Source organism: Lampetra fluviatilis, chromosome 16, assembly GCF_964198595.1.
Source record: "Lampetra fluviatilis chromosome 16, kcLamFluv1.1, whole genome shotgun sequence".
NCBI classification, from domain to species: Eukaryota; Metazoa; Chordata; class Hyperoartia; order Petromyzontiformes; family Petromyzontidae; genus Lampetra; species Lampetra fluviatilis.
In genome coordinates this window covers 2209423-2226585 of record NC_136290.1, presented here as the reverse complement: position 1 = coordinate 2226585, position 17163 = coordinate 2209423, and the positions used below count along the sequence as shown (strand labels likewise).

Here is a 17163-nt window from a genome sequence, read left to right as displayed (position 1 = left end):
GTTTGGGGCTGGCTGAGTGGGTGCTGTGTGTGGCTTTGGGGCTGGTTGAGTGGGTGCTGTGTGTGGGTTTGGGGCTGGCTGAGTGGGTCCTGTGTGTGGGTTTGGGGCTGGCTGAGTGGGTGCTGTATGTGGGTTTGGGGCTGGTTGAGTGGGTGCTGTGTGTGGGTTTGGGGCTGGCTGAGTGGGTGTTGTGTGTGGGTTTGGGGCTGGCTGAGTGGGTGCTGAATGTGGGTTTGGGGCTGGCTGAGTGGGTGCTGTGTGTGGGTTTAGGGCTTGCTGAGTGGGTGCTGTGTGTGGGTTTGGTGCTGGCTGAGTGGGTGCTGTGTGTGGGTTTGGGGCTGGCTGAGTGGGTGCTGTGTGTGGGTTTGGGGCTGGCTGAGTGGGTGCTGTGTGTGGGTTTGGGGCTGGCTGAGTGGGTGCTGTATGTGGGTTTGGGGCTGGTTGAGTGGGTGCTGTGTGTGGGTTTGGGGCTGGCTGAGTGTGGGTTTGGGGCTGGCTGAGTGGGTGCTGTGTGTGGCTTTGGGGCTGGTTGAGTGGGTGCTGTGTGTGGGTTTGGGGCTGGCTGAGTGGGTGCTGTGTGTGGGTTTGGGGCTGGCTGAGTGGGTGCTGTATGTGGGTTTGGGGCTGGTTGAGTGGGTGCTGTGTGTGGGTTTGGGGCTGGCTGAGTGGGTGTTGTGTGTGGGTTTGGGGCTGGCTGAGTGGGTGCTGAATGTGGGTTTGGGGCTGGCTGAGTGGGTGCTGTGTGTGGGTTTGGGGCTGGCTGAGTGTGGGTTTGGGGCTGGCTGAGTGGATGCTGTGTGTGGGTTTGGGGCTGGCTGAGTGGATGCTGTGTGTGGGTTTGGGGCTGGCTGAGTGTGGGTTTGGGGCTGGCTGAGTGGGTGCTGTGTGTGGGTTTGGGGCTGGCTGAGTGGGTGTTGTGTGTGGGTTTGGGGCTGGCTGAGTCAGTGCTGTGTGTGGGTTTGGGGCTGGCTGAGTGAGTGCTGTGTGTGGGTTTGGGGCTGGCTGAGTGGGTGCTGTATGTGGGTTTGGGGCTGGTTGAGTGGGTGCTGTGTGTGGGTTTGGGGCTGGCTGAGTGGGTGCTGTGTGTGGGTTTGGGGCTGGCTGAGTGGGTGCTGTATGTGGGTTTGGGGCTGGTTGAGTGGGTGCTGTGTGTGGGTTTGGGGCTGGCTGAGTGGGTGTTGTGTGTGGGTTTGGGGCTGGCTGAGTGGGTGCTGAATGTGGGTTTGGGGCTGGCTGAGTGGGTGCTGTGTGTGGGTTTGGGGCTGGCTGAGTGTGGGTTTGGGGCTGGCTGAGTGGATGCTGTGTGTGGGTTTGGGGCTGGCTGAGTGGGTGCTGTGTGTGGGTTTGGGGCTGGCTGAGTGTGGGTTTGGGGCTGGCTGAGTGGGTGCTGTGTGTGGGTTTGGGGCTGGCTGAGTGGGTGTTGTGTGTGGGTTTGGGGCTGGCTGAGTGAGTGCTGTGTGTGGGTTTGGGGCTGGCTGAGTGAGTGCTGTGTGTGGGTTTGGGGCTGGCTGAGTGGGTGCTGTGTGTGGGTTTGGGGTTGGCTGAGTGGGTGCTGTGTGTGGGTTTGGGGCTGGCTGAGTGGGTGCTGTGTGTGGGTTTGGGGCTGGCTGAGTGGGTGCTGTGTGTGGGTTTGGGGCTGGCTGAGTGGGTGCTGTGTGTGGGTTTGGGGCTGGCTGAGTGGGTGCTGTGTGTGGGTTTGGGGCTGGCTGAGTGGGTGCTGTGTGTGGGTTTGGGGCTGGCTGAGTGGGTGCTGGGTGTGGGTTTGGGGCTGGCTGAGTGGGTGCTGGGTGTGGGTTGGGGCTGACTGAGTGGGTGCTGTGTGTGGGTTGGGGCTGACTGAGTGGGTGCTGTGTGTGGGTTTGGGGCTGGCTGAGTGGGTGCTGTGTGTGGGTTTGGGACTGGCTGTGTGAGTGCTGTGTGTGGGTTTGGGGCTGGCTGAGTGGGTGCTGTGTGTGGGTTAGGGGTTGGCTGAGTGGGTGCTGGCTGAGTGGGTTTGGGGCTGGCTGAGTGGGTGCTGTGTGTGGGTTTGGGGCTGGCTGAGTGGGTGCTGTGTGTGGGTTTGGGGCTGGCTGAGTGGGTGCTGTGTGTGGGTTGGGGCTGGCTGAGTGGGTGCTGTGTGTGGGTTTGGGGCTGGCTGTGTGTGGGTTTGGGGCTGGCTGAGTGGGTGCTGTGTGTGGGTTTGGGGCTGGCTGAGTGGGTGCTGTGTGTGGGTTTGGGGCTGGCTGAGTGGGTGCTGTGTGTGGGTTTGGGGCTGGCTGAGTGGGTGCTGGGTGTGGGTTTGGGGCTGGCTGAGTGGGTGCTGGGTGTGGGTTGGGGCTGGCTGAGTGGGTGCTGGGTGTGGGTTGGGGCTGGCTGAGTGGGTGCTGGGTGTGGGTTTGGGGCTGGCTGAGTGGGTGCTGGGTGTGGGTTGGGGCTGGCTGAGTGGGTGCTGGGTGTGGGTTGGGGCTGGCTGAGTGGGTGCTGGGTGTGGGTTTGGGGCTGGGTTTCAGGGTCTGGAATTGGGCGGGCGGGGCTCCGGATCCGCCCAGAACCCCGCAGCATCGTCCGCTCGACGCCCTCGCCTCTTCATCACCGCCACCACCGCGGCCATGGCCACGTCCCCGGTGAAGTCTCCGACCGGATCGCTCAAGGGGAAGAAGGACGACTCCTTCCTTGGGAAGTTCGGCACTCTGACGAGGAAAAAGAAGTCGAAGGAAGGTGAGGATGGCTCGCCGGGGCCTCATCACGAGCGTCAACAACCGCCATCGTTATCAAGCACCATCACCGCCATCATCGTCGTGGCTACCGCCACCACCACCGTTATCATCATAAAGCTGCAGAGATTTAGAGAGCGGAGTGGCTGCGCTAATGAGTGTGACGATGAGTGGGTTTGGTGAGAATTGTGGTTATTTTTAATGGTGTCGCGAGAGAGGACGTGCAGCTCGCATGGTGTAAGTTGTGGGGGGGTTGCTCTTCGTCTGGAATTCCCCTCGACTGCCAACGCTTTCGTTAAAACGAAGTTGACTCGGCTTTCATGCGGCTCTATTTAAAACAAAACATTCATACGACGCGTCCAGCGCAAGCACCAGTGCACATCTACAGTTGTGTCTATTCACTTTTGCACGTATAGCGTGCTCTATCCAAGTAATAAAATGTTTATGAATAATACTTATTGGCGCAAAACTGCAGAAAATCCCGGTCCCGAAAACGCCGGGCGTGGTACGTCGCGATCTCCCCCCTCCCGACGGGGGACCCCCGGGGCCGAGAGGGTGGGGGGGCTTCATTCCTGGGGGCGGGGTCCCACTGTGTGTGTGTGGAGTCTCTCACCAGATTTGGTGATTTCTCATCCCCGCGTCTCACGCGTTGGGTCTCTGTGCGTAGTCTGTCATCGGGATTTGGTGAATTCTCTCACCCAAGCGTATCACGCTCTCACGCATTCGGCCCCACTCTTTGTGGAATCTGTCACCAGGATTTAGTGAATTCTCTCACCCACGCGTCTCACGCTCTCACGCTCTCACGCATTCGGCCCCACTGTGTGTGGTGTATATCACCCGGATTTGGTGAATTCTTTCACCCACGCGTCTCACGCTCTCACGCATTCGGCCCCACTCTTTGTGGAGTCTATCACCAGGATTTGGTGAATTTTCTCACCCACGCGTCTAACGCTCTCACGCATTCGGCCCCACTCGGTGTGGTGTATATCACCAGGATTTGGTGAATTATCTCACCCACGTGTCTCAGGCGTGAAAGACATGGGCCGGAGTACAACATGATTCCATTTAAGGTAGCAAATATGTTAGATGTGCCGATAAGAGTGAAATACAGTACTTAAAAACCCGCTCACTTCAGACATCACAATTCACTGTTATGAGCCTCGTAAAGAAATCGTAACCACTAATGAAGTGACAACCACCAAAGGTGGAAGCAACATGTGACATATCTGGACTGTTGTGCGTGGAGGTTTGCTCACCAGTCTCATGCCCCTCCACTCTGACGCATTGGGCGTTAGATTCTGTCAATTGCACGCTGATTCTCATGTACGCGAGTGTGTTTCACATCTAGACCTGGAGTGGCAGTGATTTAAGTGAACGCGTCACAATGTGGTGGCTGTCTAATCGGTGAAGTATGTACGTGTGTACGTGTGAATAGAGGGCGGCACTGCATTGAACGTCGTGCTTGTAGGTAAGGCCGTAATTATAATAAATATATGATTGTGGCTATGGTTATACTTTATTAATCCCTAATCTCTGCTATTACATACAATGAAACAAGAAAAGGTAAAAAAGAAAAAACAGAGCAATGTAATACAATACACTATTAGACATTATTGTAAAAAATAAATAAAAAGCCCATCCTATGTGTTAGTGAATGTTCTAATATTTTAGGCAAGAAGTTCTTTTAAAATTTAGATTTTTTTTCTGGGGGGGATACCCCAGACCCCCTGGAAGATTTGCCCCCCCCCCCCCCCCCAATGTTCACTCCATGGCTACGGCCTTGCTTGCAGGGCAACTGAAGCATAGGGGGAGATGTGTGAGAAGGTCGGATAAGTGAATGTCTGTAGAAAATGACAAGTTACACCGCTGTGCACAAATAGGTCACTGGACAAATATTCAGCACAATCTGCTGTACACGTAGACGAATGCGTTGCTGTACTTTAGACAAGCGAACGTATACGAGATACGCGCCGTGTATCGTGTAGGTATGCACATTTGTGTGCGAGGTACATACTCTGCAGATTACTAAAGTATTGCTCAAGATTTCAGTTTCTATCAGGGCTACCGTCAACTCGGCGTGCGCCAGTCGATTGCTCGTTACGCTTCCTGGACTCAAATCGAAATGCGAAAGGGAGACACGTTCTTATTTACAAGCAGCTTGGGATCATCTAGGCAATCAGCAGCAATGGCATACATATCGCAGTAACTATAATCTCAAATCCTCTTATTTGTTTGGCTACAAGCAACCTGATACGCTTTGTTTTGAAAGAATACAGTTATAGCAATAATCAAGAAATTGGGCTTCGAACGAAAATTATGTTAGTGAAAACTGAAACCGAGTATGAAGACATGGTTATACCGATCGCCTTTACACTCACATCTGCTGCTGTCACTTCTGTCTCTAAAACCTTCTGCTGCTAGACCACCCAGATTCTCCCATATAACCTCTTGTCGCAGCAGCTCTTTCTCCTGCGTCAGCAGTTTTCCCGCTGTGTTTGTCTCACCTGATGACGATTGCTTGTGTTGGGATCGAAACGTCGTGATCTATTTTTTCTACCTACGTGACTTTACCGAAAGAACCAACGAGTACGAGTATGTCCTCTTTGTGTATTGGTTATTGCTAGAGGTGCTGCAGTTAGCATTAAGTGTCAGTTTCAGTAGATACTTTCAGAACCAAACCTGAGTTCAAATCACATCAGAAGTCCCACGTGGTGTACAGAGCAGGCTACAGCTCCAGAGTTATAATCTCTTATGGCCTCTAATCTCTCTGCTACGAAGAAGGCCCATTGCCCCAAACATCACGTATTATATTTGTATATTTTCCTTTTTGTTGGGAAGCTGATGTTTGATGTTATCCCTGGGGTTGACTGGATATAATGATTACCTCATTTGACGTGCGTGACACTGACGATAAATACGACGGCCAGCCTGATGCTGCCCTCACCCCTCTAGGGGGACACGTTATGCACTCTACCCTTCAGTAGCCTCCATGGGCCCCCTTGGCTGCTCGACTTGAGCCCCCGTTGAAAATTTCCCCAACTGCAAAACAGTCGCCACGTGCTTGGAATAGTGTCTGTGATGGAAGGAGTGCGTAGCGCAGCGGTTAGCATGCTGCTGCGCTACGAATACCGTGACCCGAGTTCGATTCCCGCTCACGGCCAACAACAGTGATGATTATCTAAGTGGATGCTGGACCTCTCTCCTAGGTCGACTCGGACTCAAATAAGTACCTGGGGCAGTATTTAAACATCGCCACTCGGAAGACAAAGGTGGCCGGGCGTAGTGTTGGCCACCCACCCCCTCATGTGCCACAGTGCGGGCCTTCGTAGGTGCTCGCTAACAGCACTTGCCCCAATAGTCTGATGCTATAGGGGGGATCTTTACCTTTGTATTCGCATTGAAGATCCAGACTTTAATGAACTGGCAAAGAAGCTTCTTCTAGCCTTGGAACATAGGTATATGTGGATAATGCTAGAAATGTCATGTAGTTGTTGCCTCCTTTATTAAACCAGGATATTAAATAATAAACCCATTGAGACACATGAGACATACATTCCTAAATTGTAAGATCAATCTGGGTTATATTAAGAACAAGTTAAGATGAAAACAAATTGTAAAGAAATGCATACATTTAACAAATCTGGACTGAATATGGTAGGATATAGTGAGCAACTTGGGAGTGATCGTGATGGTTTCAACTTGAAACACACAGCACAGTATTCGCTTGCCCTTGAAGAGAGAGAACAACTTGGAGGTGTGGGGAACCACAGATAAGCAGGAAGGCATGCCTGGCGGTGGGCCAGCACCAAATCCCCCCTCAAAGCTCTGTGGGCCTCTATATATTCAGATATTTTTGCTCAATTAATGAGAGTCTACGTGTCATTAAAAAACGGAGCACCCAGAGAAAAACTCATGCATGCGATGGGGCAACACTATTCCGTGCAGATAGAACAGGTGAAATCCACATTAGCTGTACCACATTCTCCTGGCAAGCAAAGGGTATGGGCACCTTCACGACACCCACGGGAAGGGAGTTTCGTAACATTTGTGTGATCCACCAACCCTCACCTCCACACTGTTGGTTTGCAGGCAAACGCAAATGCCACCGCCCGGCTAAATATAACGTCGCAAGAAATCAATGTGGACGGACTTATGGCAAGGAGGTTGTGCTGGCCGAGGGGCATGTGTGTAGGAAAGAGTTGTGAATGCAGCAAACCATTGGAATGGTATTCCAGATGCGGCTGACTCGAGCAAATACTTGAAGCCAGATGTTGAGATACTGTAAGAGCGAACCTTGGCGTGCAGGTGTTGACTTGGAGCAGTTACAGAATCTCAGGGAGAGGATGATGAAGGATGAGAATAATTACGATGATGATTTGTGGAGACATCATCAGCATTGGTCGTGATACTAATCTATTTATCTGGATGGCTAGAGTTTGTCTATGTACAGTAATGCACATCTTCATTTTGGCACAGTGTGATATTACTATATTTTCGACGTAGGATCAAGATTAACGATAATACAATGGAAATATCTTTTTTAAAACAGGTATTATAATAATATATGAGTGCTTATCATGACACCTTCCCGTCTTCACCAACTGGCACCAACTAGCATGGTGAAGTATGGTCACACAACCCCCATGACGATATAGCGTGTGTGTGGGGGGGCTTTGGCAGTGTATTGACTAAGAGCTCTTACACATAGACACCTCTCAGTTTAGCACTCATCTGGTGAAAGATCAGGCTTCGTAAACTTAACAATTTTTTAAACTTTATTTTATTTTACCAGGTATGGAACACTAAGCTATACAATAGCCCCTTGGTTAATGCGTTTAATCCGTTCCACGAAAAATACTGTGAACCAAAATAACCCTTAATCGAATATAGGAATTACATGTTAAAAGCATTCATCCATTCCAAGACGATCGGAAGTTGACCTTTTTGACCCTAAAAACAGTTTATAACATTTAAAAACCAATTACTTTCCTACTCTTTTTCTTTTGCGAATTCACTTTAGGGGTCATTGCAATCACTATTAATTCCCCTATAAGTTGAAAAAAAGTGAAAGTCTGCAAAAGAGCTGCTTCCACTCCCAATCCAGAAAACATAATATAAACAAAGCCAGTTGAGGGTCTAAATGATCATAAATGGACATCGCTGATTGGCTGAAGAGGCATGGCTCAGCCCTACTTATGAGCACTCGGATTGGCCGAAATCGGCGCCCGCGTGCACAACGTAAACATATCGTTAATCAAAATGTTAACGTTCGTCGAAACCATGGGGTCCTATAGGAGGCGAAACGCCTACCGGAAAATCGTTAACCGATGTCATTGTTAATCGGTGTCAATTGTTAACCGAGGGGCGACTGTATAGCTCTGTTTCAGAAGTGACCTGGCCACAAATGACAGCTCAACGAAGTGGCTCATCACGTGGACATTTATCGCAGCCAAATACTCTAAACGCATGTTTCTAAAAGTGGAGGGAAAGACCAGAGGAAAATCCACGCGACCACAGGGAAACCACGCAAACTCCAAATATACAGCAGGCGTCCGGGTCGGGATCGAACCCACGACCTCCTGTATACCAGGCGAGGTAGTCAACATCTCCTAGCCACCGTGATGGCGACCACAGGGAGACCATGCAAACTCCAAATATACAGCAGGCGTCACAGGGTCGGGATCGAACCCACGACCTCCTGTATACCAGGCGAGGTAGTTAACATCTCACTGCCGTGGCACCGCAAATGAGAGCATTCTCCTGTTCGAGGCTTGTCCTATCTCATTCCAACCCCAGCAGCGCCAGTGGCTCGCAGAGCGTGCTTATTTTAGGTGGTGTATTCGTGTTGGTGCTTGAAACTATTTAAAAAAAACTATTCCGCTATTGGAATGGGGTTTGGCATCGCATTGTACAAGACCTGGGGTCGTTCAGGTTCTAAAGTCAAGCTTGTATTTATGTATATATTAAACATAAATTGTGTGTTTGTTGTACCCTACTGAGTGGGGTTTCGGTGGCCCAGTGCTTAGCACTGCACTACGAATCTGTTTACCCGAGTTATATTCCAACTCACGACTAACTAAAACATTGGCGGATATTTAAACCCGGTCCTGGTGGGCCTCTACTAAGTTGGCGCAGCCTTAAATAAGTACCTGTTGCGGTGTGTACAAGCATCACCATTGGGGAGACAAAGGCGGTCTGGCTTGGTGCTGCCCACACAACCCACTCTCGTCCGCTGTATGTCGGCTTTGATGGGCGCTCATAAACAGCACTTACGCCAGTCTTCTTCATATCAAGGCCCGCGGACCACTTGCGGCCCCTGGTGGATTTTAGTGCGGCGCCTGACGTGCCGCCCCTGACAATACACAAATCATGAAAACATCAAACACCCCCCATCATCATCATGATCATCGTGCTGCTGTCAAACCCCAATGGTTAACAAATGTGTGGCGGCCCTCACACTGACGACGTCTTATCGGCAAAAGTGACCCCTCCCCCTGAAAATTATTGAAGAACACTGCCTTAGGCCAACAATCTGGATGGCTTTTTGTATCCGGTAAATATGCGCAGGTCACGTAAGGGCACCTTTAAGATAAATCATCGTTAAATGTACAGTTTCTGGGAAGCGGCGCGTGGGATTGGCTGGGAGGTTCAAATCGAGTGAAAGGCGGGAGTAGAGGATGCATAGGGGTGGAGAAGTAAGAAAGAGGGCGTTTGGCGGAGATGGGGAGGAGAGAGAATATTTTAAAGGGTTCAGGAAGGAACGGGGTGGAGGGGGGGACTGAAAGCACGTGGGTGTTTTGGCGGTGAAGCTTCCCTAAGACTACGTGTGCTGTGTTAATGGGACACTAAAATTCCCTTTACCAGGACGATTTCTGTGTGGGTCTCCCTATCACACACGAGAATACATAGATCCCTCTGTGTGTATACGTGTGTGTTAGTGTGTTTGTTTGTGTGCATTTGTTAGCTTACACGCGTGCCCGTGTAAATGTGCACGTTGACATGTGGTTGTGTGCGTATATGTATGTGTTTTTACATTGTTTTAGTGTGTGGAGTATTGTATACTACTGTAGCATACGCCATTTTGTGTGTTATACGGTATTCTGTGTAGTATATCGTGTACAGTAGTGTGTCGTGTAGTGAGTATCGTGTGTGTTTGTGGCGTATAGCATAATGTGTGTGAGATGTAGTGCGAGAGTGAATTCCGTGAGGTTGAGTTCAGGCTGAAATGAGTGTGAGTAGGGTGGGTGAATCTGTACGTATGTAGCTAGAGTCGGGTTGTGGTAGGGGCTTATATTTTAACGGAATATATATAGCGCCTTAACTAAGACGCTTTACAGAGAATTAAGAATGGTACGACATATTAATGTAATGGTGGAGATGAGGTGAAGTAAATAGATGAGAGGAAGCAATGGGGGCGAATCTGTGTTGCGTGAATTCGTTGAAAGCGAAATTGACGATGAATGTAAATGATGATGAATGGATTGAATGAATGGGGGAATGAGTGATAGCCAAATAATGAGAATATGAAGAGGAAAGAGTGACGGTGGTGGTTATGAGGAGGAGATTAAGGGGCCATGGGGTGAGCGAGAGAACAAGTGAGTTTTGAGTGAGGAGCGGAAACTGGTGAGTGAAAGTGACTGTTTAATGTGGCTGGCAAGCCCTCTCTACATTTCCATTACTTTACCAAAAATCATGGAGGAAACACCAAAAAAAAGCTTGTGCTTATACTAGAAGCCACAGGGGAAAGATGTCTTCTGGCCAAACCCCATTAGGCAGAGACAGGGTTCCTTCAGAAAAACAGAAAAAACCACGAACTACCCTTGGCCATGTAGAACGTTTGCATGCTACTGTGGAGGAGCTGGACCGGTACCGCTTGAATCCCTGTGGTATACAGGATGTCTTGTTGGAATGACTGTGGCTGCAGTCACCATGAGGGGGTGGACAGTCTTCCACTTGGGGCAGGAAACTGCAAAACAACAGTGGCCTGTTGAACAAACTAAATACAGGGGGCATGGGAGTGTGGCGTGAGGTGTGGGGAGCTGTGAGCCCCAAGCTGTTGTTGGCTTGCTTCCCCATCAACATAGAGGAATGCAGGCAAGGCTGATGAGTCAAATGCATATATGACCGCCTGCCCTAGTTTCTGACTAAAGTGGCCCCTCGGGATAGTCATCTTGTTGGGTGACTTTAATGCCCGAGTTGGTCATGATGGAGGCACATGGACCAGAGTGATCAAAAGGCATATGTCAGATCAACTCGGGAACAATGGCAGGAGGCTGCACGACTTCTGTGCAGCCCGTGGGCCTGTAATCACCAACACGCTGTTGTGGCATTGGCGCATCCACACATCATAGATGCGCATTGGGTCTAAGAAAAAATATCTGCTGGACTATATAGTGATGGAACAGCGAATACAGGCCCATGTCCTTGACACCAGGACCTACTGTGGAGCTAAAAAATGATCTGCCCAATGAGCAAAATGTGCCTGCCATATATCCACCTAGGAGCCCATTCAACGCACAACAGCCTGGCCTCAGCTAGCTGATGAAGTGATAATTGCATCATTGCTTGCATCTGGGGTTGGCCTCATACTCCCCTCCTCCTGTAACACGTGCAGCTGCAATGGCTGCATAGGATATGTGGTCTAGACCTAAAACTAAACTATTACTAAACTAAATGTTTTACTAAACTTTCGTAACTACAGGAATTCATATTGTATGGTTCTTTCGGTAAAGTCACGTAGATAGAAGAAAAATAATCATAAAATAAAAATAAAGTGAATAAAAAATAATTAAAATATCACGATGTTTCGATCACAACACAAGCGTTCTATTTATGTGACTTTACCGAAAGAACCATAGAATATATTACTGAACTATTTTTATTTTACGAGGTAAGGCCCACGAGGCCATACAGCTCTTTTTCAGAAGCGACCTGGCCACAAACGATAGCTCAACGAAGTGGCTTTGCACGTGGAAATTTATAGCAGCCAAATACTCTAAACTCATGTTTTTAAATGTGGAGGAAAATACCGGAGGACTCGGAGAATATCCACGTGACCACGGAGAGAACATGCAAACTTCAAATATACAGGTGTCAGGGTCGGGTCGGACCTACGACCTCCTGTATACCAAGTGAGGTAGTTAACATCTCACCACTTCCACAGAGACCCTGGCTGAGGGAAGAGATGTTCCGACTAGCTGAGAGAAAACCTCATGTTCACTCCCACCATCTACAATATTCCATGTCCGAGAATGAGGAGGCTTACTGCAGCCTTCGCTTGGAGGTGGTGGTCCCAGGCTTTCTGAAGATATGAAAACGCACCTAAATAGTGCACAATCACAAATCACCATTGAATTAAATGTAAAAGTAACTTTCAGCACCACACATATTATCATCGTTAAGGAAAAGAATGGTACTCTTGGGTTCTTTCAAGAAAGTCACGTAGGTAGAAATAAAATAAAATAAATCACAACGTTTCGATCGCAACACAAGCGAACTTCATCAGGTAGGACAACCACAGCAAGAAAATGCTGAATTCGGTGGGAGAGCTGCCGTGGCAAGAGGTTAAGAGAGGGGGGAGGAGGCAAGCGGAGAGAGAGAGGGGGGGTAAGGGGAGGGCCGCGTGAGCGCTGGAGGAAAAGGACGTGAGGTTGGGGGGGGGAAGTGGGCGGGGCTAGCAGTAAACCGGTAGGTAAGATGGAGACAACAACAACCACTTAAGGCATTACCTGGTTGATAACATCCTTGCAATGATTGTTCAATTTGTATCCATTTTCTCAGTTGAAGTTTTATCTATGTTTATACATCTGGATGGCTTCATGAACAAACCTTTGATAGTAGCCCGAAGGTTTGCAGAGTACTTTGGTCTCGGAAAAAATAATATCATAGTCATCTGATTTATAACCCCCATGAACAAGTCTACTGAGCTTTTCTGAGTTCTTGGGGGAGGACAAATCCCTCTGCTCATATAACAAAATGTGGAAAGGTGGGATTGACCCTGCTGGGCCTGCGGCACCTCAAATATTGGAGGAAATAGCCTTTACATTTTTACATGAAACTTACGTGACTGCAGGAATTCATATTTTATGGTTCTTTCGGTAAAGTCACGTAGATAGAAAAAATAGTAACAATAAAATAATAAAAATAATACAAATATCACGACGCTTCGATCGCAACACTAGCGGTCGTCATCAGGAACAGGAAGGTTAGCCTCTGAGTGCAAGCTGTTTATAAAGGTTTAGAGATGGGCGGGGCAGCTAATGTTAATGTAGGCGAGGTCTCCTACACCGGAAGTAGCTCTACACCAATCAAAGAGCTGTTTATAAAGGATTAGAGATGGGCGGGGCAGCTAAAGTTGATGTAGGAAAGGTCTCGGACACCGGCAGTAGGTCTACACCAATCAAAGCATTGCACCTCGCTTTACACACCCACACTGCTGATGGTGGAGGTGGACAAGAAAACACAAATCAAGTCATGACCCAAAGTGGTTGATGACATCTTTCCAATGATTGCTGAGGTTAAAACCGTCGTCTCGGTTGAAATTGTGTCTGGGTCTGTATATATGGATGGCTTCGTGAACAAATCTTTGTTGATCGCCAGTCGGCTTGCAAAGTACCATCGTCTTAGAGAAATCAATTTCATGTGAGCCAGCCGCATTAAAGTAAAGATCAGCCATGGCAGGAGTATTGGTCCTGTCATGTTTCAGTTCTGCCTTATGTTCACGAACACGGTCCGAGACATGTCGTTTGGTTTCCCCAATGTAACTGCTGCCGCAGATAAGCTTAGTTTGTAGATGCCGAGATATTGCATGTCTGGAATATTGTCCTTCACAGATGAGATCAGGTCACGAATTTTATGCACTGTTTAATCGGACCTGGATCTTGTGTTTGTTCAAGATTTTGGAAATGTTTTGGTTATCCCTGCTATGTAAGGTAAGATGATGCTTTTGATTGGATCCTCAGATGGCTCCTTCCTCACGGTTGGGGTGATGGCTTTGCGCATTGTGTAGTCAGAATATCCATTCGCCTTGAGAGCCTGGTGTACGTGTTTGAGTTCACTGGTCAGGTGTTCATGGTCGGAGATACATTGAGCTCTATGGTGTAGCGTTTTGATGAGGGAATTCTTCTGGGATGGATGGTGGTGGGAATCAGGTTTTAGGTAGGCGTCAGTATGGGTTACTTTCCTGTAGACAGAGTGGCTCATTGAGCCATCTGGTCTATTTTTGATTAAGACATCCAAGAAGGATCGCATGCCATCCTTTTCTACCTCCATGGTGGATTTGATTGCTGGGTGTATGGAATTGATGTGGTTGAGGAATTGTTCCAGAGCCGGTCAGCCATTTGGCCAGATGACAAACGTGTCATCCACGTACCTCTTCCACAAGGACGGGCGTAGAGTGGATGCCTGGATGGCATCCATCTCAAAATTTTTCCATTAAAATGTTGGCCCCAACCGGAGATAAGGAAGAACCCATTGGGGTGCCTTCAGTTTGTTTGTAGAATGTTCCTTTCCAGGTGAAGTATGTATTGGTGAGGCAGTGTCTCACCAGGGCTGGTACATCGGCATTCAGTCCTTGTTGAACCAAATCTTCAATTATTGCAATGGTATCGGGCACAAGAACTTTGGTGAACAGATAAACTACATCGAAACTAACGGGCAAATCACCTGGGGACAGTGAGATGTCTTTAGTTGACGATACCAGGTGAGCTGAGTTAAGAACAGAAGAGGTGGTCTTACCAGTGAATGGTTGCAAGGTCTCAGACAGATATCGGGCCAGTTTGTAGGTGGGTGAGCCACTAGTGGAGACGATGGGACGAAGGGGTGTACCTTCTTTATGGATTTTTGGTAAGTCATATAGGCTGGGTGGTCTAGCAGCAGAAGGTTTTAGCCTTCCCCTGTGAGTGGCTGGCGTATGTGCCATCTGTTGAGGATGTGCAAGGAGCAATCTGGAGCCTGAGACCAGGTAAAGCAGAGATGACCTCCCAACTGAATTGCTGATGGAGGGTGAGGAGTTCCACATAATTTGAAGTATGCTCTGGTGGTCCCACTTTTTATCAAAGGGGACTGTATTGATTGCAAAAACTACCGGGACATCTCTATCTTAAATATGCCGAAAACACTCCTGGCAAAGATTATTAAAAATCGCCTTGCCAGTCAAGTTGAGGAGAGGCTTGCAGAGCCCCAATGGGATTTAACTTGGGGTAGTGCTGCACAGACGCCATATTCTCTGTCCCTCTACTACATCATATGGCTGTGGAATTTCTTTGCTTTAATGGCATAGCCAGGTCCTATCATATGATAAATAAGCCAGGGCTTTGGGTTATTTTTCATGCTTTCAGGGTCCGTAAGCCTCTGGTAAAAATCATTAAGGACCCTCATGATGGTGGATGGCCCTGGTAAAGCTGGGACCGGGAGTCAAATACTGAAGGGGTGGTGGGGTGTGAATTATTACCTACTATGCTAGAATGCATAATAGGTAACTTTCCATGGCTGTACGTGAGGAATTGGTATCTGGAATATATACAACGGGAGGCTGATTGATGCCCAGGTACAGTGAAGAGATGGTTCCCTAATGGTCAACCATGTTATGTACGTGGATGATCTCGTATTTGGTGCTGTAAGAACGAGATGGAGATTATTCTGCTGAGTGTGGAGTGTGCCACGAAAAGGTGGGGCCTTACCCATCAGCCCCACCAAAACAAAGCACGTACCTGGGTATTTTATGCCATCAAATACTCAACCCCCTCAATTCCCATGTGTGATGATGGGGCAGTTTTTGAGACAGTGGAGATGTTTTCGTGCTGTGCTAATTGCCAGCTTCGGTATTTAGAGCAGAGGACTTAATAGAGTGGCATTGACTTTTCGTCAGCTGTGTAACACTATGTGGAAGCTACCTTTCCTATTGCTCTATGTGAAGCTCCGGGTCTTCTCAGGCACAGTTATGCCCTCCCTCCTCTATGGTTGTTAAACGTGGACCCCTTGGAAGGAACATCTGCACCAGTTTGAAACATTCAGTCTGTCCTGCCTACAATCCATCATGGGTTTAACCAGACTGGATTGTGTGAGAAGCTCGCTGATCTTTGAAAGATCTGGACACAGGCCCATTAGTGAGCTCCTCTGGCAGGCGAGGGTGCGTTGGGTAGGCCATGTAGTCTATCCCACATACCCAGCCGCTGCATGCCCAAGCAGCTTACATTTAGCCAGATAAAGGGGGTTAAATGGGAATGGCATGGGCTAGAGAAGAGATGTGGAGCTCACTGGACTTTCTGATGACTTGTACCAGCGGTGTTAAGATCGGCATCTTTGGAGGAGGCTCTTGAAGGATGCTACTGGGCAGTTTGAGGCAGTCGCTGTCCGGCAGCAACGGAGGGAAAGGAGCGACGCTCACAACAACGAGCGGAGTGCTGATTGGCTAAAATACAGAAAGTAGGCACAGTGAGAAGCACAGGTGGTGCATTTACCAGTCTTTTCAGTCAGTCAATCCACAACACCTGAGTCTGTCCCTTAACGTGCTGGCGAGCCTTCGACGCTTCACTTAGCCACAAGGTGCATCGTAGACTGGCACAAGTGCCGCGTTGATGATACCGCCACTTAGCGAGGAATGGCGGTTGTTCTTGTGTATGGGGCAGTTGTTGGAGAGAGTAGAGGTGTTCCCCTACTTAGGCAGTGTGCTAATGAACAGCTCTGGTTTGGCAGCAGGGGTCTCGTATCGAATCAGTCGAGAGGCATTATGTTTCTATTGGCTGCGTAAGTAATGCTGTGTCAGTAATGCGTAAGGTGTCTGGCCTGTCACTCCAAAAGAAGCTCCTGGTCCTCTCAGTTACAGTTATGCTTTCTCTTCTCTGTGTTTGTGCAACATGGACCCCATTTACAAAGATACTTGCGCCGGCTTGAAACGTTCAGGCTGGCCTGCCTGATATCAATTCTGTAATTATTAACCAGGCTGGTTAACAACAGCTGAAGAGGAGTGTGAAAATAAGCATAGCGGAATGCATGCTTAGAATTGCACTGAAAGAAAGAGTGCCAACCACATGGCTCAGGGAACAAAGATATAAGAGGCATTATTAACTTGTATAAAGTAAGTGGGCTTAGATAGGACACATCTCCAGAAGGGATGATGGCTGATGGAAGAGACTATTCATGGAATATCTACCAAAGAGGATGACTTGTCTCAGAGGATGACCACTGCAGAGATAGACCAATCCAAAAGTAACATGTTAGAACTCGTGAAGCAGACAGCTGTTAACGTACGTATTTATCATTTTGCAAGCAGGTGCCAGTGGGTTATAACCATTGCTATGCTTGGCATGAGTTCCAAACGCTGCCCACGTATTAAAATAAATATATCCTTGTATCCTGAGAAGTCCCTGGAAACTCTGCCTCACCGTCACACACAATGTGCAGTGCTGTGCCAAGGACTAAAGTCATCAACTGCCCCCCCGCCCGCCCCCCCCGGTGTTTCTCAGCAGAG

The 17163-nt window shown here is 48.7% G+C and overlaps 1 protein-coding gene across 2 annotated transcripts in view; it reads left to right on the top strand.

Annotated features, from left to right (window-relative positions):
• Positions 1-2429: 2429 nt before the first annotated feature.
• The window catches only part of LOC144936463 (beta-parvin-like), a 39581-nt gene continuing 24847 nt past the window's right edge, over positions 2430-17163 (top strand). The window contains exon 1 of one of the 2 annotated variants that reach the window (XM_078863534.1): positions 2430-2697. In XM_078863534.1, the coding sequence (XP_078719660.1) occupies positions 2589-2697 (109 nt within the window). In that variant the 5' untranslated portion in view covers positions 2430-2588. The remainder of the gene's footprint in view (positions 2698-17163) is intronic. The other variant, XM_078863533.1, reaches the window with a different exon arrangement.